General features: G+C 45.1%; 1 protein-coding gene across 1 annotated transcript; it reads left to right on the top strand.

Annotated features, from left to right (window-relative positions):
- The first annotated feature begins 417 nt into the window (after positions 1-417).
- LOC132401300 (zinc finger protein 229-like) lies at positions 418-26,341 on the top strand. The gene is made up of 2 exons (XM_059983405.1): positions 418-5,376; positions 18,281-26,341. The coding sequence occupies exon 2, from the start codon at positions 18,688-18,690 to the stop codon at positions 20,077-20,079; it is 1,392 nt and encodes a 463-aa protein (XP_059839388.1). The 5' UTR covers positions 418-5,376; positions 18,281-18,687; the 3' UTR covers positions 20,080-26,341.
- The last annotated feature ends 565 nt before the right edge of the window (positions 26,342-26,906 follow it).

Raw genomic sequence — 26,906 nt, 5'->3', positions numbered from 1 at the left:
GTTGTCCCTCCCGCCTTCGGCAATCGGGACTGCGTGGAGATCCGACACCGGCGGCGATGTGCAGACCTCCGGCCATGGGTGGTGCTGCGGGGAGCTCCGAGACAGGGGCGATTTTCAGACCTCCGGCCACCGGCGGCGACGTGCAGACCTCCGGCCATGGGTGGTGCTGCGGGGAGCCCCGAGACAGTGGGCGATTTTCAGACGTCCGGCCACGGGCGGCGATGTGCAGACCTCCGGCCATGGGTGGTGCTGCGGGGGAGCTCCGAGACAGGGGCGATTTTCAGACCTCCGGCCACCGGCGGCGATGTGCAGACCTCCGGCGACTGGTGGCGCTGCGGAGAACCTCCTGCTAAACGCAGGCGCAGTGCAGCCCGCAGCTGTGGCCGGCGGGTCTCCTGTTCGGGCGGTGGTGAGCAGGGGGTCTGATCCCGGGATTGTGTAGATCGGGGGCCTGCTGCAGTGGGAAAGCGGACCGAGTTCTGCCGGAGGGCTGCAGGCTCCGGGCTTTCCGGTACCGCAGCCCCGGTTTTAGCGTTGCGCCCGATCCCGGGCTGTGGGATCAGTTACACAGAAATACAACTGCAGATGCTGTGGATCAGACGTCTGTGTCTGTGTCTCGCTGATCTGTGTGGGATCAGTTAGTCGTGGTTCCCAAGCTGGGAGACGGTTTGGGGAGAAGGGGATCTGTCTGAGTGTGTGGGTAGAGGTTATGGGTGGACTGTGGGTGTGGGGTGAGTTGGAGGGAAGGGTGTGCGACCGTAGTCGGGGGAGGGGGTTGTTGTGAGAAAGTGGGACGGTCGGACGTTCTGTGACCCGGGTCAAATAAAGTTGTAAACGGGAGGATCTGCTCCGTTGTATCGGACGCTCGGATGTCCTTTCAGTGAGCAACAATTCTCTCTTCAAATGAATTACTGATTAATCTTGCTGTTAATATTGGGTTTCTTACAAAGCCCCAGAGTCTGGGAAGAGCTGTCACCGTCATGGGCCGATAGTGAAGATTGGGATGGCGGTGGGGTGTCAGTGACCTCTGTATTTGAGAACGACAGGGGTTAGTATATCCTCCTGTGAGATATAAATGTCCTTACAATTGATTCGGATCTGGTGGCGTATCTGGAGTTTGCAAAAGAGAAGGGAATAGGGAAGGGACTGAGGACAGAGAGTTTTAATCATCAAATCGTCGTCCGGGGTGGAGGGGTACGGGAGCTGCCTGATAAGATCGTTTTGTTTTTTATATAATCTCACAGATGGTGACTGAGGGAGAGTCTTGGTGAGGGAGGAACATGGCTTTAAGGTAAGGGGAGGGAAGTTCAAGGGGAATATTAGAGAAAGGTTTTTCACTCAGCGAGTGGTTGGTGCGTGGAATGCACTGCCTGAGTCAGTGGTGGAGGCAGATACACTAGTGAAGTTTAAGAACCTACTAGACAGGTATATGGAGGAATTTAAGGTGGGGGGTTATATGGGAGGCAGGGTTTGAAGGTCAGCACAACATTGTGGACCGAAGGGCTGTAATGTGCTGTACTAGTCTATGTTCTATGTTCTATACCGGGAGGTGAGCAGGTCAGACACGGAGAGTGACAGTGATGTGATTTCCTGTGTCATGGGTATAGACACTCATATCCAGTGAGGAGTTTGTGTGAAGATGCAGCTTCCCTGGAGGTTGAGGAAAGAGGACACAACAACAGGTGGAACCAGCCGTGGGAAGACATGGTTTGTCAGGCTTGACGATGAGCTGAATGTACCAGAACCTTCAGATTGAATCAGAAAACCATTCTGAGGGTATTTGAAATGTCAGAAGCAGGGGAGATGTGATCATTTAGGGTTTATGTCTCCATCAGACACTCAGTGAGATGGTTCAAGTTACAATGTGCAGGGATGAAAGCACAGTGTTTGGGGCCAGATTTAATCACTGATTCTGACACAGTGAGAGGGTTAGTTTTGCTGTAAGGAAGCAGCATTAATGAAAAAAGACACAGGAACTTCATCGATTGTGAATTGTTTAGCAGAAGTGACCAATTTGAATGCCACCTTGACAGAAACAGATATAGACAGTGGTGTCAGAGGTGTGCAGTCTGGTTTATTTCAGGTTGGAGAGGGCTGTGGTTTTGAAATCAATGCCTTGTGGTGCCACCATCGTTAATTTAGCATGTCCAGAGTGGTGGGTCACACAGCATGGGAACAGGCCTTTGGCCGGCCATACCTGTTCTGACCATCCACTCACGGTCTACACTGGTCCCACCTATCAGCACTTGGTTCACAGCCGACTGTATGTGGGCAGTTTCAATGCTCACCCACTTTGTAACTGTTGTGAAGAGACCTTCCTCCACCAACTCCTCGGGCAGTGTGTTCCCGATTTCAACTACCCTCTCCGTGAAAGAACTTAACAAAACCTCTTCCTTAGAACCCGCTAAACTGCCTCATCCTCTGTTTAATTCTCTACCCTCTGATCAGTGACACCTTTGTTTGTTTATTTCCACAGAGTCTCTGCCTTAGGAGACCCCATCAATCGTGTAATCACATTTGCCCCTCCAATTTAACTGCAGATGTAACGATCTCTTCTCTCATGCTCACTGTCTCCAGGTGGGCAGTGTTTTCCTTTCCGCTCAGCACTGAAGCGGATTGTCTTCGGGATCGGGAAGGTATCCTCGTCTCCTGAGCGGGGAGCCGGAGTCACGTGAGGCTGTGTACCACAGGTCTGCCCGGCTCTCCGCTGTGTGACACAAGATCCCGTGGTGTGTGCGTGCAGTCCCCGGAGGGGTGGTCATGCTGTGTTGTGTTGGGAAATCTGATGTTGGTGACTGAGTCCTGTTAACTCCCCCCAACTGGCCTCGCTTCCTGAGACTCCTTGCATTTGTCCTGGAGCATTATGGCTGTTGTGTCTTCCCACGGATTGGGGTGGGTGAGAAAGGAGAACGTCCCAGGTTGTGGGGATCTTTGATTTCACTGCCTGCTTTACCGAGGGACTGGGAAGTCTAGGGGGGGAAGAATGCTTTCTGTAATATGCTGATCTGTATCCAAAGGTCCCTGCAGTTCCTCGCAGTCAGGGGCAGAGTAGTTACCATGCAAAGCATGAAGTGTCCTGATGGGAAACTTGCTATGGCGTGTTGATAAAAATTTGGTGAGGGTCAAAGTATATATGGCAAAGTTCTTGTTGTTTGTTCTAACATTGTCATTTTAGCATCTTTTAAAAAGTAATATGTACTATTAATTCAGTATCTGTTTATCTGTGCATCCTCATGTCCTTGATCCCTTCTCTTATCTGGTTCCATCTGCTCATACCTGCCTATCTTGTTCAACCTGTATCCAGTCTGCTAACCCCACCTCCCCCTCCCGTGATATGCATCAACCATCTGGGTCAACCTCGGTCCACCCTGTATCCCACCACCTCAATGTTATATATCAGCAATCTTTCTTCTAACCCTTGCCTTCATTGTGAAGTGTTCTTTGCACCTTTGGCCTTGCTGAGTTATTCCAGAATTGGTTTTTGTTAGCTGGGATGCCAGAGGATGATCAGGTACCAGTTCTGTTGTGCATTGGTGTGGAGGTGCTAGTCTTTGAACTGTGACTGGCTGACACTCTGCAGCATTTTACTGGCAGCAAAGAGTACTGGGAGAGTTGTGATTGGGCTCTAATTCTGTGATCGGCATTCCAGGCATCTGGCACTGTCGGTGTTTTGGCTTTGACTTTGGTTAGTGCTTCTACAGATGGGGCTGGATGTTCGTCCTTCTGTAATGAAGCAGAAAATTCGAGCAGCTGGAGATTGGTTGTGGGGAAATCCCGGATTGCACTACCCAGGGTGAGATGCGGGGACGATGTGTGAGACTCTCAGGGTCAGTGAGTGGCAGATTCACCTGTGTGACTCTGTGAGGTTGTGTCCTGGGATATCACAGTTTTTGATCCAGGTAAAATGGACCCAGGGATCGAGCTGCTTGGGCTTATGAGGTGTTGAGCGAGTATTTCTGGTCTGGGATCAGATGTTTGTTTCTGGAGTTCCTTTGGAAGCAATGACTGCTAATTTGAGGAGAGGATGAGTCCCCATTCCATCCTCACTGGGAGAGGCCATGAGTAAATGGGCTGTTCCGTGTTTACAACAGTAGAAATAGACCCGTGAGTTTGGTGTTCAAACTGGGTTTGGAAATCCCCCCCCTCACTGTCACCTGTCTGTCACCCGGTGGAAATCAAGCAGAATCTCAAGTTGCTGGAGATCTGCACTAAAAACTAAAAATGTTTGTGATCATTCTGACGAAACATTATTAACCTGAATTGTAAAGTTTGTTCCTCTCCCACAGCTGTTCCTTACCTGCCGAGCATTTCTGGTAATTCCAGTTTCTTTTCACTACATTCACCTTGGAACGGTTTATATTTCCTGAAATGGGCCTGTTTTAACCTGGAAATGGAAATAGCTCGTTCTGTAGAACTGTAGATAGTAGAACAGTAAAGAAACCACAACGCTTTTCTGTAAATTATCCTGGTACCAATTTGTCTGTTATTCCCAGATATGTGTTCAGTACAGTTGTTGCTAATGGGGTTTACAAGAATAATCTCAGGAATGACCTGCGTTATGTGGGAGGAGCATTTGATGGTTCTGGACCTGTGCTCAGTGGAGTTCAGAGGGACTGTGGGGGTGGTGGGGGATGTATGGTTAAGTAAACTTACCGAATGCTGAAAAGCCTGCATACAGTGGATATGGAGAGGATGTTTCCATTAGACAGAGAGTCTGTGATCTGACAGCACAGTCTCAGAATAAAGATGCTTCCCTTTAAAACTGAGTTGAGTAAAGAGTTTTGGCAAAAGGATGTCTGATCTGTGGAATTTGTTGCAGCAGAGGTTGGTTGAGGCTGCCATTTGGGTATGTTTATGACAGAGATTAATATACTCATGATTGCTGAGTAGTTTCAGGGTTACAGGAAGAAGGCAGGAATATGGTGTTGGAATAAAAATCAGCCATGGTTGGGTGGAGGGGCAGACCAGATGGATCGAATCACCCAATTCTGTTCCTGTGTCTTATGTCTCACCATGATTGAATGATGGCTCCTGCTTATCCCATATCGTTTTGTGTCGTCTGAGGGACAATAAAAGATTGTTCACTGAGATCATTATATTTGCCTTCAACGTTTAAATTTCAGTGAGTTTTGTTCTTAGTAACATTAAGCAGAAATGTTTGGTTCTCCTTTTTATTGTTAACGTGCTTCATTATCTTTCATGTTAAAGTTAGAGTTGCAGTGAGAGATTTATTGGAAGAAAAACCCCAACTGGAAGCAAACCGCAACTGAAGACGAGGAAACAGCAACAAGTGAACCAGCCCGAGGACTGAGAGCATCAACTGGAGAGAACCCATCTGACTCGGAGAATCCAGCGATTCAGTCAGGAGAAAGTTTGGTGAGTCTCATTTACTCAAACACTGCTCCTTTAGACATTACACACCTGTAGAAAAGAAGGTAGGAAATAGTTGGAGTGAGACCGAATGTGCCCAGACGAACCAGTTATCCCTCTGTCAGACTCAGGTGCAATCTCTCCAGGTCTGATAATGTGCTTCCAGCATCCCGGTCCTTTAAAACCACTCCCATTCTTTGGAAGTCGAATCTTGATAAAGTCACTCAGAGACCGTATAAATACAAACTCTTTATTCCAAGCACCCGGGGCTTACTCAGTTAGTCGCACAAACAGGAACAGTCTATGACTTTTCCCGTCCAATCCACTAACTGACTAACAATTCCCTTTACACCATAGATATATCTGACCAGATTCCCCCCTCATAAGACAGGCTGGAGCCAAAGTTATTTACTACATGACAGCCCCTAAAGACAAATTGCAAAATAGTCATAATGGCTTACACACACAGAACAGACTGAAGCTGTCCTATCTTTATGCATGAGTGCCCAAGGAGGTAAGTGTCCTGAAACCCTGGCTAGCTACCCTCAAGAAGAAATATGGCTCAGCGTGGCTTTGCACATCTGTTGATCATCTGCAGCTTCTTTCAGAAAAACAGGCTGCTCTTGTTTAACAAAGTGGTCACCCTTTTACATACTTTATCATTCCCTCCTTTTGATCATTATATGATCAACAAAGTAGTGATTTTTTACAGAGAAAGCAACCGAGTATAGCATTGACTTAACAGTGGGTAAAAACAGCATACAGCAGTAATTATAACAAAGATATGTACAACTATTATGCCATAATGCAATATCATGCCCCACATATTACTGAACATGCCTTCGAAGACCACCATTTAGATCCTTCAGTGAACCCGTGTAAATCCTGCCCTACTTGTTTAATGCTGTCAATCTTCTTGGCAGTGTGCTCGGAGAAGGGTGTGATGCTAGACTCATCAGGGATATAGGTGCAGTATTCTGAGTCAATAATAGCACAGGTTCCCCCTTTCTCAGCCAGGATAAAATCTAAAGCAGTACGATTCTGTAGGACTGTTTGCCGGATTGCAATCATTTCAGTGGATATTTCTGTTACTTGGGCCTGTGTTTCCGTCAGGGCCCCTGCAGTATTGTGGCCAGCTCCTCAAGTGCGGTAGCCATATTGATTATCTCTGGTGGATTCCGGGCTACTCCATAGGAGAGAAAAGCGACCATCCAAAATCGCTCAGTCTCAGTTACTCCTCTCTGCTGCTGGTCATCTGCAAGTATGGCCAGGATGCATGTTTCCCTGTCTAGGAAGTTGTGTTTGGTGGGGGTCTGAGATACCGTCCCTCAAAACACTGACAGCCACAGTCACCTCTGATTGGACCACAGTTCCTCACCTCACTTCCCCAGGTGTCATTTAAGAAACCCCAGGCTGAGAGTTCCTCACTCTGGTTGAGCAGGATTACTGACATTGGAATCATAGTTTTACCATGCTGCAGAATTTCGGCACAAACCCAGCAGGTCCTTAGTTCTACCTGTTTAGCATAGGTGTGACAGAGAGACAGAAAGGTCTTAACATGGGAGCCCCTGGATGCTGGGGTGAGCCCTCTCAAAGACATAAGCACTAACACCACTATCAACCAATACATTTTCCTTTAGTCCGAGAGAGTCCTTCTACTCAGTTCCTTCAGTAACACATTTGCAGTCTGTTCGATATATCCACCGAGATTGCCCCTTCAGTTTCACAGCCGTGGGAGTGGACAGTAACACCTGATATGGTCCTCTCCACCGCGGTCTGAGTTTCCCTCAATCCCAGTCTGATCAGGCCAAAATCCCCAGGTTCTATGGTGGGATAGTCACTCCTCTCTGCAGGGTAGTTCTCTTCCTTGTAAGCCTGTCGTACCTGTGAATGTAATGCTTGGAGAATTTTGATTAGTTGGCATATCTATTTCCCCATCTCTTCCCCTAGGATATGCAGATCCAATTTTGCTGGTAGACTTTCTGGGAGCAATGGTACACAAGCTTTAGTTCCCCAGGGTGTCTTCATGGGCCGTCCATAAATGACTTCAACTAGTGATAACCCTGTTTTCCCCTGTGGGGTGACCCTCATGTGGAATCGGGCTAATGGTCGGACATTCAACCGCTAGCCAGTCCAGTCTCCGCTGTTAGTCTGGCCAGTTTACTCTTCAGAGTGCCATTGGCTCTCTCCACTCTGCCAGGGGCCCGTGGGTGGTGTACACAGTGGAATTGTTGCTTGATAGCTAGTTTGTTACATACCCCTTCATTTACTTTCACCACAAAGTGTGGGCCATTGTTAGAGCTCAGCACCTCTGGCAGGCCATACCTGGGAATTATTTCCCGTAATAATACCTTCACAACAGTCATAGCGGTATTATCGGTAGTTGGAATAGCTTCAATCCTTTTACTAAACACATCTATAATAACTAAGCAGTATATAGCAATGTACTCTAGGCAATTCAATAAAATCAACTTGTGGACACGGAAACGGTCCACCTGTCAGGGGAGTCGTACCCAGTGTGCAGGGTACAGGTTACCAACCATTCCCTCCTTTCCCAGGTGTGTACAATTATGTACATAATCGACCAATATTGGTAAAAACTGTGTAGGAACACAAACCTGTCCCACTGGGGTGGTCCACAAACCTAGGTCGGGGTCTTTCTGGGACGACAGTGTGCGGTCCTCCTCACAGGCGAACTCCTGAAAAGTACGTACCTCCCGCATGTCTGGCAAACCCGCTCTGCTTGAGTCACGGAGGGCTGATTGACGGGAACCCGACGGGACTACAACTACCGAGGATTGTGCCGCACTTTTCTCTGTCTTATCTGCTAACGCGTTGCCTTTAGTGACCCAGTCGGACATGCGTGTGTGGGCTGCACATTTAATAATAGCCAAAGCTGGAGGTAGCTGTAGAGCAGTGAGTAAGTTGTTTACAAAGGTGGCGTTGCTAATGGGGTGGCCAGAGGGGGTCAGGAATCCCCAAAGCCCCGTAGTCATGTACAATTCCAAATGCATAACGCGAACCTGTGTAAACATTCGCATTTTTGTCTGTTGCTGGGATACAGGCATGAGTCAGAGCAAACAGCTCAGCCTCCTGGGCCGAGACAGCAGCTTCAAAAGAGGCCTGCTCAATTACTTCACTGTCTCACTATCGCATCGCCAGAACATCGTTTCCCTGCTGGATCCACAAAAGAGCTTCCATCCTCATAAAACGTTGCCTCGGGCTTGAGGGGTTATTGCGGAATGGATGGGAGAGTCTGTCCTTCTTTCACAGTGATCCGGACGGGGGGCAGTTGGTGCGGTCGACTTCATGGCCTGAAATTGCCCAGAGATGGGGTACAATGTCTTGGGTTCAGTCAATATTAAAAGAGTGTCTTACCAGATGTCCCATCTTCACCTCAGACTCCTTCCAGTATTGGAGTTGGCCCGCGGTGGTCCCTCGGTGCTGGAGGCTTGTTTCGTCAGGGTGTAGGCAAGGAACTAGGCTCTTTGGCTCGAACCCAGGGCAAACCCTAACGGTGGTATGGGGAACCACCAGTCCTGTCTGTAGCCGAAGGAAATCCGGACTTTTGGCTGGTAATGCACCGCCCTCTCTTCCTTTAACCTCTCCAATCACCGTGACTGGGAAATTCTGTCCCTCGGGGGGTGCTTTCCTCAGTTGAGCACCCCGTAGGGTCATAGCACAGAGTCACATGGGGGTCGGCCGCTGGAGTCCAGATTAAGTGCCCACCACTGGGGGGGGGGGTCAGAAACTGGAGAATCTGTCGGTTGTTCCCAGGGTGACACCCTTGTCCGTACCTAGAAACTTGACTTCCAACGGACAGAGAAAGACTCTCCCTGCTAGATTACACCCCAGACTGGTGGTGACTGTAAATGAAACCTCACACTGGGTCCCCCGGAATTCCACCTGGGTACGTGAATACGTACGTTCCGTGCCTTCAAACCCAGACACAGTGATTGTAGCGTCTGACAGCTGGAATCCCTTTTCCTTTTTTTGTAGTTTATTTTTTTATTGAAGTTCATCATCAAACAAACATTTCCATAAGATGTATTTCAGACATTGTACATATATCTCATATAATCATATATATCACAAATCTCCACAAAGTATTTATCTGGGGTATACACTTATAGAAAAGAGTGGAAAGAAAAAACAAGCAAAAGGAAAGAACTATGTACAAGTAGGGAGCGATCTTTTTTATTACAACATATTCATTGATTTGTGAGAATAAAATCAGGCCCATGAGGCATTATGCAGTTAAACTGTTTTTCCCAGTATGAATCAAATTGTTCCAAATTGGATAAAATTCTCTTACGTTTGATTGGATTTAATAGCCCATTGACATTAAAAGAAATGAATTTTACCTTCTCCTTAGCCATCTGTATTTATCTGTCAATGTATCATTGAAATTAGAATAAAACTTAATCGATCTACTCCCTGAACAAATAAGAACCAAGAAACGAAAATAGTAACAAAAATGGCAACAAACGTGTGATTCCAAGGTCTCTGGTAGATGCCACTGCATTGAGCTAGAGGAAATGTCTAGCTGTGGGGGATAATCCCTGAGGGCCCCCGTTGCAGTATTCATAAAAGTCAGTGAATAAATCTATTACACAGAAAACATTTCCCTGTGTACACACTAAGTAATATAAGATCCACATTATAATAAGTATTTCTGGAGATAGGTATATCACTATGTGCTTTTGTTTCCGTTTAGCTTCTCACCATTTTTAAAGTTAGCCAAACCTTATGGCTCTTCTGAAGGGGGTGAAGACTGTCTTTGGGAAACTCCCGGTCTCTTCCTGATATATTTCTCTCGGCCTCCTCCCGTCTCCTGCCTTCTCGATTCTCGCACTATTTCCCAAGCGGAGCGGGATAATTCTTCAGTCACGCTTTCCCTCGGTTTAATCACGCTGACAGGCAACCCTCTGGCATTCATGTCTGTCGTCGCCTCTTCCACTGTCTGGTCCAACAGCGTCCCATTGTCATAAAACACGAAGTTTAGCAGGGTACGGAGTTTGAAATCTAATCTTTTTTTGCTTTAGTAATCGCTTTACTTCATAGTATTCTTTGTGTTTCTGCAAGTCGCGGGGGGGGGGGGAGTTATCTTAGTCAAAATATATTAATTTATCATCCAAAAACACTCTCTTCTTACCCCAGGCTCTTCATAGAATCTCCACCTTGGTGCTGTACGGAAGGAATTTAATTATTATTGAGCGTGGCTTTCTATCCTGGGTAGGTTTTGGGACAACGCGCGGTGGGCTCTCTCGACTTCCAGCTTCATAGCTGGGGGTAGATCCAACACGTCCAGCAGTAACTTTCTGACAAACTCCGTCATAGACGAGCCCTCCGCTCCTTCGGGGACATTGTAGATTCTGATATTTTTCCGCCATGATCTTCCCTCTAGGTAAAGCAGTTTACCTTCTTGGTGATGTATTATTTTTATTGTCTTGCTCAGTATCCGTTCCAAGTTTTGAACGCGATCTTCCACCTTCTCAATTCGAGTCTCTGCCACCGCTATTTTTTGATTAACGCTGGCGAGCTCTGCCTTAATATCACGGAGCTGCTGCTTTATTTCTTTCTGGATCTCCATTATTTCTGTCAGGATTTCGAAGATATTCGTTGCTTTGCCTGAATGAGGCCCGGCGTCCGCCTCACTAGCACGCGGTCGGGTAGGGGAGCCGCTCGCTGCACTCCTCTCGGCCGCAGGTTCCGCAGTGTCACTTTTTAAAATTTCCATTCCTTTTCCGCATTCCTGCCTCTCTTTTCAGTTCAAATATTTTTCAAAAAATATTATACTTGATGGGATAATGGGGCTTAATACACGTTTTTCCAGAGGAGCTAGTGACTTAAACTGCCATTCTCAACAATGACATCACCGGAACCGGAATCCCTTTCCCGATACTATTTCCTGATCAAGAGAGGTTGTGGTTGCCCCCATATCAATCATAAATGGAATTGAAATTCCAGCAACTTGCAATATTACATTGGGCTCTTCCTGAGGGGCTGTACTCACGGTAGGAAGCTTCTTTGCTTGTCAATTTCTAAATGGGTTGTTGTGCCCACCTGTCTCTTGGTAGGTTTTTGTTCCCATTTCTGATCCCCAGCTATGGCCGGCTCGCGTCCTCCCACTGAACACATTCACCTTTAGTATCAGTTCCCTTCGGGGTTGATCGGGATTCGAAAGCCGGGTCCCAATAATATGTCAAAGCTTGTCGCATTCGATTTCAGTCATTGCAGGCCAATCCATATGATTTGTTTTAATCATGTTGGCTGACTTATTGCAGCAGTAAGGCGTCAAACTGGGGGGGACGGATTCCCCTCATTAAAGGCTTGGTCTCCCAGCGAAAGTGCAATAGCAGGCCACAAATCACTCCCGGTAGTCTGGTCCCGATTCCAGGCTTAGGTTCACATTCAAGTACTTTAGGGATGTTTACAGGTTGCTGGAGATCCCACTCCAAGGCTTGAATAATCTGGTCTGTCTGTTCATTCTCATTATGGTTTCCTGCCTGTAACTCCTGATAGGTTTGGTATCTCAATTCTGCCTTTCATTTCCGCCCCTCCTCACCTGAGAGAATCATGCAGCAGAGACCGGATAAGTCTTGCGGGCTCGCATTAAACATTGGTACTGTGGACATACTGAGCAAACTGTGCTGGATTTTCTTTTCTCTCTGGGGCCTGATTCACAATTGCTATTGTTTCTTGAGGCTTCCACAGTGGATACACAGGAATCACTTCAGCTCTGGGGTTTTATTGGATTCTTCCCTCCCTGACTCAGAATAATCCTCGGTATTCCCTTTCTGGATCTCGGTATAGGGACCTCCCCTTCCCTGTGCCGCTGTTTTACCCGAGCAGCCACCGTATCTGAGTACTGGGAGGATTGGGGTTCGGGGGCATTGGGTGCACTTGGCCCCTGGTAAGGTGGAGGGGTGGTACGGTGGGTGCCCACTCCCCATCACGGTCACTGTCCTCAAACAGGGTCGGTATGCCAGACATGGGTTGGGGATCCCTTGTTTCCCTGTCAGTTCGAACTTTAGACTGACGTTCCTGCCCTTCTCTCCTATCCAGGCCGGCCTTGGTTTGCTTACGTTGTTTTTCCTGCTCTCGTTTTCAGTGCCCACCCACCCATTCATGCTCCGCTTTTAGCGTCTCCCAACCTTTGGCATTCCTTCTGCAGTCCATACCTCTATCCCTTTGTCACATGTATTATTCCTCCAACTTCACATTTGTTCCACTTCACAGTTCCCTTTTCCTTCCATTCCCTTTTCAACAATTTCCACTTCTTTCCACAGTTCTTTTTCCATATCAAATTTACTGCTTGTTCCATTGAAGTATTATCCCAGTTTCCCCGCCCCAGTGAGAAAAGACAAAAGGTAAAATACCTATTGGGTGCCCGGTCGGTCTCTACAGTCCCCAGAGTGGTCCAGCAGCTTCCTCAGCCCGTTTGCTTGGCACTCCCTACATTCGTGATGCCAAATGTTAAAGTTGAATCTGAATAAAACTCGGGAGGCCAGATTCTTATCGTCACCACAGTTTATTGCACATTCTCCTGCAGGATTTTGACACCCAGTTGTCAAAGGGAAGGCACGTTAAGCACTGCCAACATCTGACAAGTGGACTGACTTAGTCAGGTTACAGACGTATATTTATACAGAGTAAACCCCATGCATTACTATTGCAAGATGTTATTCGAACTGGTACGCCCACCAAGTCTGTTGGTGCAAAACTTAATTACTTAGATAAGATAGTTTGCTAAATCAAGGTTGTAATTACAGATGGATGTTCTGTCCAGTCCTTATCAGTTTTTCCCTTTGCAAGGCCCTGACTTAAATACAACAGATGTTCATTCCTGTCCTTATCAGTGAGTCCTCCTCCCTTTACTAATGAGGGTACAATGTATAACGTTATCAGCTCTCAGTGTGTCTCTCTGCAAGCCACAGGGAACTGGTAATGAGCCTCTCTTAGCTAACTGCTGAAGACACAGTTCACTTCAGTTAGATAATTCCTATTCAGTCCCAATTATTTTTTTAGCCAGAGGGTACATAGGTTCAAAATTTTCTTATATATCCTCAGTTCCTCAGGACGGTTCAGGGGAAATATTTATGTCCATATCGATACTGGTGTTACCTGTGTGTATTGTGGTGATGCAAAAGTTGCTGGAGAATTTACAAGTGGGAAGAAGTAGAGTGATATTTGGAAATCTGACATTTTAAAGTATAATTAGCAAGTAAACCACATCTGGGCAATGTGCAAAAGCTCTGTTGAGAAAATTCTTCATTCCCCATTACAGGCCTGCTACATAGGTTGTGTGAAAGTGCAGATGCAGAGGAGATTAAAGATCTTATCAACAGTGATTTGCTAGCTGTTGAAATGAATGCCTCTCTATGTAAAATTCACTGTGTACATGTTATCACTTGGTAAAAGTATGCACAGTAGAAGATTTATGTGTCCACTGGTCATTACAAATTAGAGGGGACAATGGTGGGAAGGTGGGGAGACCTCCAGTGTCCCTGATGCCCTCACCTACAGGATGTGCATTCAGCTGCAGCTTGTAACCCTGCACATTAAGGAGCTGGAACTTGAAATGGATAAATTGCGGATCATCCAGGATTTGGAGGGGGTGATAGATATGATGGTAAGAGAGGCGAGATACACCCAAGGTGCAGGACACAGGAAGGGGAATGAGGTTAAATAGCCATCGCAGAGTACTCTTGTGGCTATCCAGCACAACAGCAGGTGGACCACTTTAGAAACTGTTGGGGTGGATTACCCGGCAGAGGAAAGTCAAAGGGGTGATAGGGGAATCGTTAGGGGAACAGAACAAGAGGGGACGAATATCCTAGTGATAAAGTTGCTAGTGCTAGTGTGGTGGAGGAGGTGATGTGGTTAAAATAACTTGAAGGGGGAATGGGAGCTAGAATGAAAGAAATGAAAGAATGAAAGAGGGTGAATTGAATTGAACTGACTTTATTACATACATCCTTCATATACATGAGGAGTAGAAATCTTTATGTTATGTCTCCATCTAAATGGGCAATGATTAATTTATAATAATTTATGGTAAATAGTTTGTACATATGACAGTCAATATAGCATAGAAATACAATTGTATTAGCATGAATTAATCAGCCTGATGGCCTAGTAGAAGATGATGTCCCAGAGTGTGTTGGTCCTTTTGTTGTGGTCCTGTTCCCTGGAAGGTAGCAGCAGGAACAGATTGTGGTTGTGGTGAATTGGGTCCCCAATATCCTTTGGTCCCTTTTTACACACCTATCTCTGTAAATCTCCTGAACAGTGGAAAGTTCACATCTACAGATGCGCTGGGCTGTCTGCACCATTCTATGCTGGTTCCTGTGGTTAAGGGGAGTACAGTTCCCATACCAGGCAGTGATGCAGCCAGTTCAAGATGCTCTCAATCGTGTCCCTGTAGAAAATTCTTAGGATTTCAGGCCCCATCCCCAACTTCTTCAATCATCTGAGATGAAAGAGGTGCTACTACGCTCTTTTCACAACACAGCCGGTATGTCCACAATCAGCTCCTTTGTTTGAGGGAGAGTTTATTTTCTTGACACCAGTCAGATGTTGTTCAGACCTCAAATAGAGTCAGCAATTAGATGGTTGAGCATGGTGCGATGAATGTGCTGAGCTGTGTATATCACAATGCAAGAAACATTATAGGAAAGCCAGATGAGCTCAGGTCAGGGAATTATGATATTGTAGCCATTATTGGGACTTGATTGCACCCAACAGTCTGAGGGATTTAGAGGAACAAATTTGCAGAGCGATTGCAGACCATGCCAAGAAGGTTGTTCCAGTAAGTGATTTTAACGTTCTATATATTGACTGGGACTCCCATACTGTAGAAGGTCTAGATGGGGTAAAGTTTGTCAAATGTGCCCTTAATCAGTACGTAGAATTCCTGATGTAGAAATGTGCAATAAGGTGTCAGGAGATGATCCAGGGATGGTGACAGAAATTAGTGATCATAATGCCATGAGGTTCAAAGTAAATATGGAAAAAGAGTGGACTGGACCAAGGGGTTGAGATTCTAAATTGGAGAAAGGTCAATTTTGATGGTAAGGATTTGACAAGTGTTGGTTGGGATAGGTTGTTTTCTGGCAAAGGAGTACTTGATAAGTGGGAGGCCTTCAGAAGTGAAGTTTTGAGGGTGTAGAGTTTGTATGTGCCTGTCAAAATAAAAGTTGAAAGGTAACTAGTGCAGAAAACCTTGGTTTTCAAGAGATATTGAGGCCCTGGATATTTTGTTCCTCGAAATGCCTCAGGCTGTTGGGTGCAACCAATACTCATTAATGACTACAATATCATAACTTCTTGCCCTGAGCTCATCTGACTTTTTTTTATTCAGCTTCTCTTGGTTTCTGAAAGCTTCCTAATAGTTTCTGCATTTTTGTTTGCCCTCTCTTTGGCTTTTATGTTGGCTTTGGCTTCTCATTTCAGCCACGGTTGTGTCCTCCTGCCTTTCCAGTGCTTCCACTTCTTTGGGATGTATCGATCACTCGGCTCCCAAATTGCTCCCAGAAACTCCAGCCATTGCTGCTCCATTGTCACTCCTACCTTTTCCCTTCCAAACAAGTTTGGCCAGCTTCTCTGTCATAGAAACATGGAGAAGTTCAGTATGGAAGCAGGCTATTTGGCCCATCTGGTCAATGCTGAAAAAACATTTAAGCTGTCTATTGCAACTTCCTGCACCGGAACCATTGCCCTCCATACCCGGACCATCCAGGCTCCCTTCCAAACTTCTTTTAAATGGTGAAATCGAGCTTATATTCACCACTAATAGAGCTGGAGGGTTTGCTGTCATGAGGCAAATTAGTGTGGATAAATCTGGGCCTGACAAGTTGTTCCCTGGGACCCTGTGGAAGACAAGTGCAGAAATTGTTGGGGCCCAAGCACAGATATTTAAATCATCCCCAGTGACAGGTGATGGACTGCAGGATTGGAGGACAGACAATGTTGCTCCGCTGTTCAAGAAAGGCTCTAAAAGTAAAGTAAGAAATTGTACGTTGGTGAGCTTGACATCAGTGGGGGAACGTTATTGGAACGTATGTGCAGGAACCGGAAATACAAGACCTGACAAAGGATCTCGGCCCGAAACGTTGACAGCGCTGCTTCCTATAGATGCTGCCTGGCCTGCTGCGTTCCATCAGCATTTTGTGTGTGTTGCTGTGGATATATAAGTATTTGGATAGATGTGGACTGATTAAGGATGGGCAGCATGGCTTTGTGCATGGTAGGTCATGTCTAACCAATCTTATAGAACTTCTCGAGAAAGTTATCAGGAAAGTTGATGTTGTCTACGTGGACTTGACAAAGTCTCATATGGGAGGTTGATCAAGAAGGTTCAGTCACTCAGCATTCAAGATAAGTCAGTAAATTGGATGAGACACTGTCTCTGGGAGAAGCCAGAGTGTGCTAGGAGATGGTTGCCTCTCTGACTGGAGGCCTGTGACTAGTGGTGTGCCGTAGGAATCAGTGATGGATCTGTTGTTGTTTGTCATCTATATCAGTAATCTGATGATAACCTGGTTATCTGGATCAGCAAATTTGTGACTGACACCAAGAATGACTGACACCAGCGAGAAAGACTATCATGGCTTGCAGTGCGATCTGGACCAGCTGGAAAAATGGGTTGAGAAATAGAAAATGAAATTTAATACAGACAAGTGTGAGGTGTTGCACTTTGGTAGGACCTACCAGGGTCGGTCTTACACAGTGACTGGTCGGGCACTGAGGAGTGTTGTAGTAGAAAGGGTCCTGGGAATACAGGTCCATAATTCACTGGAAGTGGTATAACAGTTAGACAGGGACAGAAAGAAAGATTTCAGCCCATTGGCCTTCATGAACCAAAGTACTGACAGTAGATGGATGTTATGTTGACTTGTAGAAGATATTCTTGAGGCCTAATTTGGAGTATTGTTGCAGTTTTGGTCACCTACCTTCAGGAAAGATGGAAAAGAGGTTGAAAGAGTTCAGAGAAAATTCACAAGGATGGTGCCAGGTCTGGAGGACTTGGGTTATAAGGAGAGATTGAACAGGTCAGGGCTTTATTCCTTGGAATGTAGAAGATTGAGGGGAGATTTGATTGTGATAGAGGGGCATAGATAGGGTAAATGCAAGCTGGCTTTCTCCACTGAGATTGGGTGGGACTACAATCGGAGCTCATGGGTTAAGGGTGAAAGGTGAAACGTGAGGGGAAACTTCTTCACACAGATGATCATCCAGGTGTGGAATGAGCAGCCAGTACAACTGGTGCATGCGAGCTCGATTTCAACATTTAAGATGTTTGTATAGGTACCTGGATGGTAGGGGTATGGGAGTAGACAGTTTAAATGGTTCAATACAAACTAGATGGCCCAAAGGGCCTGTTCTGTGTTGTAATTTTCTATGACTGTGACAAGAACCTGAAATAATACAAAAATTCACCGTTGTCCATTTAACAGCTGTGCGGTCCAACCATTCATCTCAGCAGGAATTTTCTACATAGTGTTAAAACTGTGGCACTTCAAGTTATTAATACACGAAAGAAGATCGCAGCTGCACCTCAGGAAAGTCTATTTGCGTGAGAGTGTTTCAGTTACTGTGGGGTCAGGAACCCAAGCAGCTCAGTGGGAACAGGGAATAATACCAATGGAGAGAGTCAAACTGAGCCAGGTCACAGATTGGAGACGGCAGAAATGCCCCATTCTTATAGAGACAGGAAGAGCATCAGAGAGTTTGATGGTCATTCCAGATACCAGCACTGTGCCCAGTTAGAAGATGATTTCTCTCTCCAACTTGGGTTGAACCTCACTGTAACAGTGTGATGCCAGATCACACCTTGGTAACTAATGTGATCTCATCTGAAATGTTGTCCTACACCCATTGATGGATTTTGTAAATCTTTTCACAGGATAAAAACGAGAAGAAATTCGTCTCCAGGAAATTCAAACACGGCACACCAGTTTCACTGTCTCTGTCCAGATATTTAAGAAGTGGAGCAAGGGATTCACTCGATCATCCTTCCTGCTCAGACTGTGGGGAGGGATTCACTCGATCATCTGACCAACTGGCACGCCCGTCATTTTACACCGGGGAGTGGCCGTTCATCTGCTCAGACAGTGGGAATGGATTCACTCGGTCATCTCAACTGAAGGTACGTCAGCAAGTTCACACTCGACAAGGCCATTCACCTGTTCTGTGGGTGAGCAGGGATTCAGTCGGTCTTCCCACCTGTGGACACACCAGTCAGTTCACACTGGGCACAGGCTGGTCATCTGCTGAATTTGTGGGGAAGGATTCACTCGGTCATCTGACCTAATGGCTCACCAGCGAGTTCACAATGGGGAGAAGCCGTTTACCTGCTCAGTGTGTGAGAAGAGATTCAGTCACTCTTCCACCCTGCAGAGACACCAGCGAGTTCACACTGGGGAGAACCTGTTCACCTGCTCAGTCTGTGGGAAAAGATTCACTGATTCATCTACCCTACAGATTCATCAGCGAGTCCACACCGGGGAGAAGCCGTTCACCTGCTCACTCTGTGGGAAGGGATTCACTCAGTCATCCAACCTACAGAGTCATCAGCGAGTTCACACTGGGGCAAAGTTGTTCACCTGCTCAGATTGTGGGAAGGGGTTCACTGAGTCATCCAAATTACAGAGACACCAGTCAGTTCACACTGGAGAGAAGCCCTTCACCTGCTCGGTCTGTGGAAAGAGATTCACTGTGTTATACAGCCTACAGAGACACCAGCGAGTTCACACTGGGGAGAAGCCATTCACCTGCTCAGTCTGTGGGAAGAAATTCACTGATTCATCCACCCTACAGACTCACCAACGAGTTCACACTGGGGAGAAGCCGTTTACCTGCTTAGAATGTGGGAAGGGATTCAGTCAGTCATCCAGCCTACAGAGTCACCAGCGAGTTCACACTGGGGAGAGGCCGTTCACTTGCTCAGAATGTGGGAAGGGATTCAGTCAGTCATCCCAACTACTGGCACACCAGTCAGTTCATAGTGGGGAGTGGCCGTTCACCTGCTCAGAATGTGGGAAAGGATTCACTCAGACATCAAAACTACTGGCACACCAGTTAGTTCACACTGGGCAGAGGCCGTTCACCTGCTCAGAATGTGGGAAGGGATTCACTCAGTCATCCCAACTACTGGCACACCGGTCAGTTCACACTGGGGAGAGGCCGTTCACCTGCTCAGACTGTGGGAAGAAATTCACTCAGTCATCCCACCTACAGAGTCATCAGCGAGTTCACACTGGGGAGAAGCCATTTACCTGCTCAGAATGTGGGAAGAGATTCACTCACTCTTCCACCCTACAGAGACACCAGCAAATTCACACTGGGGTGAAGCCGTTTATCTGCTCAGAATGTGGGAAGAGATTCACTCTGTCATCCAACCTACAGAGACACCAGCAAATTCACACTGGGGTGAAGCCGTTCACCTGCTCAGAATGTGGGAAAGGATTCACTCGGTCATCTCACCTACTGGTACACCAGTCAGTTCACACTGGGGAGAAGCCGTTCACCTGCTCAGAATGTGGGAAAGGATTCACTCAGTCATCCCACCTACTGGCACACCAGTCAGTTCACACTGGGGAGAGGCCGTTCACCTGTTCAGTCTGTGAGAAGAAATTCACTCACTCTTTGACCCTACAGAAACACAAGCGAGTCCACACTGGGGAGAAGCCATTCACCAGTTGAGAATGTGGGAAAGGATTCACTCAGTCATCCCAACTACTGGCACACCAGTCAGTTCACAATGGGAAGTGGAAGTTGTTATGAAACCCTAGGTTTTGTTTGCTGTGGACTGTCATTTTAAGAGAGAGAGGGATTAAGAAGGCAAATCAGTCTGACTTGCAGCTTGTTTAAATCACTCGCAGTTTGTTTGGTTTTAACCAAGGACATGGACACTTAGGGTCAGATGGAGATAAAGGAGGAAAAATGGAATGATCGAAACAAGGGAAATAGTGGCTAAGGGTCACTGTTTGGAACTTTCTTATGCCCACAAGGGTGGGTTAATTATCGATTCAGTGTACATCAAATGTGTGGTTGTCAGCTTGTTTGATCCATAGGAATGGATTGGATTTGGGGTTTCATGTGAAGACCACATGTGTTAACCCTTGCCTGGGTGTGGTGTGGTAGTTCACTTGAAGACGATACCCCTTGTGACAAGTCACTTATGATGATAACTCGTATGCGGATTTGGAAGGACGATGGGTAAAATCTAGAGGGACTGTTCTTTCATTTTACCACTGTGGAACATGTGGAATTCAACATCATTACCTCCTCTTGACATTTACCCTGGATTACAAATATCTCTCTCTCATCACCTATTCTGTGGATGAACTGAACTTTCATACTTTACTATCTCAAGACTCTAAGCCTTGTTTCCTCCGATCTCAATAGTTTGGGAGTTATATTTACACACATATATACACATAACACTGTTAACTTTTGTTTATCTTGCTTAAGTTACTACATTATAAGTAGATACTAATAAAGATAGTGGTTTTAACATCAAAACCAGACTCCAGGTGTAGTCTATTGCTACTGGTTCATTTCTAAAGCATTACTGTTCATGACAAAATTGGGGCCTGCGTCCGGGATATGAATGCATTTGGGGGCGTATTGATTGATTAATTATCGGTCTCATTGGGGAAATCACTTTTGATTTATTTGTGTGTGGAAAATCAGCAGCGATGGATGTTGATAAATTTCTCAAAGTGCCAACCTCTGAGCCATTAGAGGATGCCAGAAGGATTGAGTTGCTGAGTTTTGCTAAAAGGTTAAAGCTTGCTGAGGTGAAATCGACAGTGAGGAGGGCACAGATGCAGAAGATATTAGCTGAGCATTATTATCTGAGGTTGTGTTTAAAGTGGAGGAGTTGAAGGCGTTTCCTGAAAGTAAACCTAGTGAGCTTGAACTCCCGAACAAGTTAGAAAAATTAAAGATGGAGGCTGCGCAAAGGCTGAGACATTTTGAGGCTAGAGAGGCTGATAAACAGAGAGAAGAGGCAAAAAGACAGAGGCTGTTTGAGCTGGGAAAGATAGAGAAATTGCAGCAAAGGAGTCTAGATTTATCTGATGTTAAGTTTGAGGCCAGTTGGAAAGTTAAATTGGTACCTCCATTTGACGAGGCAGAGGTTGATAAATAGTTTCAGCATTTTCAGAAGTTTGTTCAGAGTTTAAAGTGGCCAAAAGAGGGTTGGCCTATTCTCTTGCAAAGTGTAATTAAGGGGGAGGCTCTGCAAGCCAATTCTGTGACAGTTGATGAAGCAGCTGATTATGACACAGTGAAATAGGCTGTGCTCAAAGCTTATGAGTTGGTCCCAGAAGCTTACAGACAAAAGTTTAGAAATTTGAGGAAATCTGTGAACCAGACTTATGGAATTTGCTTATGAGAAGTTTGTGTGTATTGACTGCTGGTGCACATCTAAGCATGTAAATGACGATTTTAACACTTTGAAAGAGTTGGTATTAATTGAAGAATTCAAAAGATGTGTTCTTCATGACATAAAGACGTATTAAGATAAAAGTGTTGCTGCCACTTTGCAGGAGTCTGCTAGATTAGCAGATGAGTTTGCTTTAACTCATAAGGTTAAGTTTACCCCGAATAAGAATTTCCAAAAGAGTAGCAGGGATAACCAGGGTAAACCAGAAATTGAAACTGGGATTAGTGACGAGTAAGGATGAGGGAAGTGGTTGAAGGAGAAATATTCTGGTCTTACTTGTTACTATCATACTTGTCATATGATGGCTAATTGTTCCGTCCTGAAGAAGGAAAAGGAGGCAGTCTCAAAAGCCTGTGGTCAGTATGTTGAAACACCTATAAACCCACAGGGTTTTGAACAGTCTGTTGAGGCTCAGTTAAGGACTGAGAGGTCTGACTGAGTTATGAAGGGATTCTATTATTTTATGTCAGATGGGTTTGTTTCAGTAAAGGAAGGGTCAACCCCAGTACCAGTGAAAATCCTTCGAGATACTAGGGCTTCTCAGTCACTTATATTGGACAGCGTTCTAAAGCTTGGTGATGAGACTAACATTGGTGAGGTAAATCTTCTTAAAGGCATTGGGGGCGGCATGGTTTCTATGCTGCTGCACAAGGTAACTTTACAGTCGGGGTTGGTTTTGGGACCTGTTAAGATCGGATTATGCTCCAGTTTACTGGCGGGCGTTGTTACTTTGCTGTTAGGGAATGACCTGGCAGATAGTAAAGTTGTTCCTGCAGTGCAGCTGACAACTAAACCGACCACTGACGACCCACAGATGGAGTTTAACATTTATCCTTCCTGCGCAGTAACTCAAAGTTTGGCTAAAAGTCTGCCGATGCAGACGTTTCTGTGCAGTGTGATTCTGATACCCATGAAATCGGGATTCAGGTTACTATGACTTGTCGAGCTTTTCTGCCTTCATTGTTTCAACAGGATTCAGGTAGTAAGTCTGATGAGAAAGATTTATCCCTGTCTAGGAAGGAGTTTATAGCAGAACAGAACCGAGACCCTGAGATTGAAGCTTTAAAAGAAACAGCTCTCTCAGATGATGAGATTCAGAAAGTGCCAGTATGGTATTATCTCAAGGATGAAGTGTTAATGAGGAAGTGGAGGCCACCTGCTGTACCAATGAGTGTGGAATAGGCAATTGTTCACCAAGTAGTGGTTCCTAAAGTTTATAGGACTGAAATTTTAACTTTGGCCCACAGTAAGCCCTTAGGTGACCATTTTGGAGTGAATACAACTTTAATCAGGATTATGAAATAATTCTACTGGCCTAATTTGAGAAAAGATGTTGTGACCTTTTGCAGAACCTGTCACACTTGTCAAGTTGTGTGTAAACCTAAACAGGTCACCCCAGTGGCCCCACTACGGTCTATACCTGCATTCAGTGAACCCTTTTCAAAAGTTACAGTGGATTGTGTTGTCCCATTGCCAAAGACTAAAGCTGGCCATCAGTATCTGCTAACTATCATGTGTACTGCTTCCAGATTCCCAGAGGCACCACCTCTCAGGTAAAACTGTGGCGAAAGCTCTTACCAAGTTTTTTACTTTATCTGGTTTGCCTAAAGAAATACAGTCTGATGAAGGAAGTAATTTTACATCTGGATTATCCAGCAGGTAGTTTATGAATTGGGAGCAAAACAAATTACATCATCTGTGTACCATCTGGAATCACAAGGGGCTTCAGAAAGATTTCATTCTACCCTCAAAACAATGATTAAGACATACTGTGTTGAAAATGGAAAGACTGGGATGAAGGAATATATTTCTTTTTGTTCGCAGGAAGAGAGTCGGTACAGGAATTACTGTGCTTTAGTCCATTTGAACTTGTATTTGTTCATAGTGAGGGGATCTTTGACCTTAAAGGAACAGTAGGTTGATGGGGATGTACATGTTAACTTGTTAGACTATGTTTTGAAGTTGAAAAATAAACTACAACAAGCCTATAGTTTAGCAAGACAAAACTTAAAGATTTCTCAAAACAAAATGAAGTGTCGGTTTGATAAGTGGGCTTGCGAAAGAAAATACCGGGTGGGGGATAAGGTGCTTGCCTTACTTTCAATGTTGACGAATGCTCTTCAGTGGAAATTCAATAGACCATAGGAAACAGTCTCTCAAATTAATGATGTGAATTATGTTACTAAAACACCCAACCGGCATGAACTAACACAGGTGGTACACATAAATATGACAACGCCTTATTTTGACAAGCAGGCACCATCTGTGAGTGTTGTTGTCAAAACGTATGAATCTGGCAACCCTGAGAATGAAACAATTGACACGTCTGAGACTTTTCACAAGCCAAACACGGTCCCGGTTAGGCTAATGAACTCGGTTATTCCAGAAAACATTGATAACAAGTTAGCTCATCTGTGGCCAAAGCAACAACAGCAGCTGAAGGAATTCTGAAGTTTAAAGATTTATTTCCTGATGTTCCCAAGCAAACCACGGTCACAGTACATGACGTAGATATTGGTCAAGCCAAATCGATTAAACAACACCCATATCGCATGAACATAGAAAAGTAAATTGGCTGAGCAAGAAATTGAATATATGCAGGAAAATGGTATTATTAGTCTTTCAGCATCAGATTGGAGCTCACCCTGCGTTATTGTGCCCAAACCTGATGGTAGTGTTAGATTCTATAGGAAGGTAAATGCAGTAACAAAAACAGATGCTTATCCTATCCCGAGGGTGGATGATTGCATCGATAAGGTTGGAAAAGCTAAACTTCTTACGAAGATTGATCTGTTGAAAGGGTATTAGTGTGTTCCATTGACAGACAGAGGTAGTGAAATTTTTGCATTTGTGACACCTTCTGGGTTGTATGAATACAATGTTTTGCTGTTTGGAATGAAAAATGCTCCAGGAACATTCCAGAGAATGTTTGATTCTGTAATTCGAGGGTTAGGACACACAGATGTCTGTACTGATGACTTAGTCACAGGGAGTGCCACTTGGGAAGAGCATATTTCTGCAGTAGAAAAGCTGTTTGACAAGCTTTCCCAGGCCAGCCTTACAGATAACTTGGCTTAGAGTGAATTTGGCCATGCCACGGTGACCTATGTTGTAGGTCAAGGCAACTTGGCTCCTGTCCAGGCAATTTCTGAAGTTCCTATTCTGACTGGTAAGAAGGCTCTTAGAAGGTTTCTGGAAATGGTTGGATATTATCGTAAGTTCTGTAAGAACTTTGCTCGTATCACTCTTCCCCTGGATAATCTCCTGAAGAAGGGTGAAAAGTTTGTTTGGATCGAGCCTTGTCAGGAGGCATTTGATCGATTGAAAGCCATTTTTATGTTATCAACCCGTGGTCAGGGCACCTGACTTTACAAAGCCATTTTCTATAGCTGTGGATGCCAGTGAAAGATGGTGATGATGTTGAACATCCTGTAGCTTACTGTTCCAGAAAATTCAATGAGAGTCAAAGAAATTATTCCACCATAGAGAAAGAGTTGTTGTCACTCATCTTGGCTTTGTAGCATGTTGATGTCTATATTTGTCCTGCTTAGAAACCACTTGTGGTTTATACTGATCACAATCTGTTAGTGTTTCTGAGTAAGGTAAAGGACAAAAACAGAAGATTGTTAAACTGGAGTCTGATTTTGCAAGAATATGATATTGTGATAACGCATGTAAAAGGCAAGGACAATACCATTGCCGATTGTCTTTCCAGATGCTAAGCTTCCAGTTTTAATAGTGGAGTAGAATCTGCTATTTGTATATGCTTCGGCAATGTGTTACATGATAACCAAACTGTGGTTTGCAGATAACATTTTGCTCTTTTAGTGATAATTCTCTTTTTTATGGGGAAGTGTTACAAATCCCTCGGTTTCGTATGCTGTGGACTGTCACTTTAAGACAGTGCCTGAGTGAGGTGGGGACTAACAATGACATCAGCCGCTGACTTTCTCAGCTCATTTTAAATTTTTACAGAGAGTGAGAGCTCAAGGAGCTGGGACTGTCTGACTTGCAGCTTGTTTCTATTACTCGCAGTTTGTTTGGTTTTAAGCGAGGACACAGACACTGACAGTCACAAGGAGACAAAGAAAGAGAACGAAAGGATTTAGACAAGGAAGCCAGTGGCCAAGCGTGGTTTGATTATCGATCCAGTGCACATTGAATGTGTGCCTGTCGCCTCATATAATCCACAGGAGTGGATTTTGTGTGGGGTATCCTGTGGACACTACTTATGTGTTAACCCTTGCCTGGGCATGTGGTGTGGTGACTCAGTTGAAGATGATATCCCTGTGACGTCACTTTCGATGATAATTCGGATGTGGATTTGGAACAACGATGGATAAAATCTATAGCGGCTGTTATCTCGTTTTACCACGGTGGAACCTGTGGAATTCGACATAATTGCCTTCTCTCTACATTTCCCCTGGATTACAAATAACTCTCTGTCATCACCTATTCCGTGAATGAACTGAACTTCCCTACTTTGCCATCTCAAGACTTTAAGCCTTGTTTCCCCCCCTCCCCCAAGCTCAGTAGTTTGGGAGTTATATTTACACACACATGTACACATAACACTGTTAACTTTTGTTTATCTTGATTAAGTTACTACATTATAAGTAGATACTAATAAAGATAGTGGTTTTAACATCAAAACCAGACTCCAGGTGCAGTCTATTGCTGCCGGTTCGTTTCTAAAGTGTTACAATTCATAACAAACTGCTGGAATCTTTCCTGCTGTGCTCTAGGATCGTCGCTTGTAACTCTCAGCTGACCAGGTGCTGCAATCAATTAAACCTCTTGTCATTCTAGCTAACAAAAAACGATTCCTGGAAATCTCAATGAGATAGAAGGTACAAGATAATACTTCACAATTAAGTCAAATGTTAGATGAAACTTTACTGATGTACTGTACATCATTGAGCTGGGTACACACGGGCTGGAGAGAGGTTGCACAAGATGTGATTGAATGAGGAGATGGAACCATGTGGGTGAGGGATCAAGGACAGTCACTGGTGGTCATTCAGCAATACACAGCTACTGAATAATAGGATAGAAAGAGATCCTAAAATGACAAAGC

The sequence above is a fragment of the Hypanus sabinus genome, chromosome 10, assembly GCF_030144855.1.
Source record: "Hypanus sabinus isolate sHypSab1 chromosome 10, sHypSab1.hap1, whole genome shotgun sequence".
Taxonomy (NCBI): domain Eukaryota; kingdom Metazoa; phylum Chordata; class Chondrichthyes; order Myliobatiformes; family Dasyatidae; genus Hypanus; species Hypanus sabinus.
Note: the sequence above shows the minus strand (reverse complement) of the source record. Positions and strands in the feature narration are given on the sequence as shown.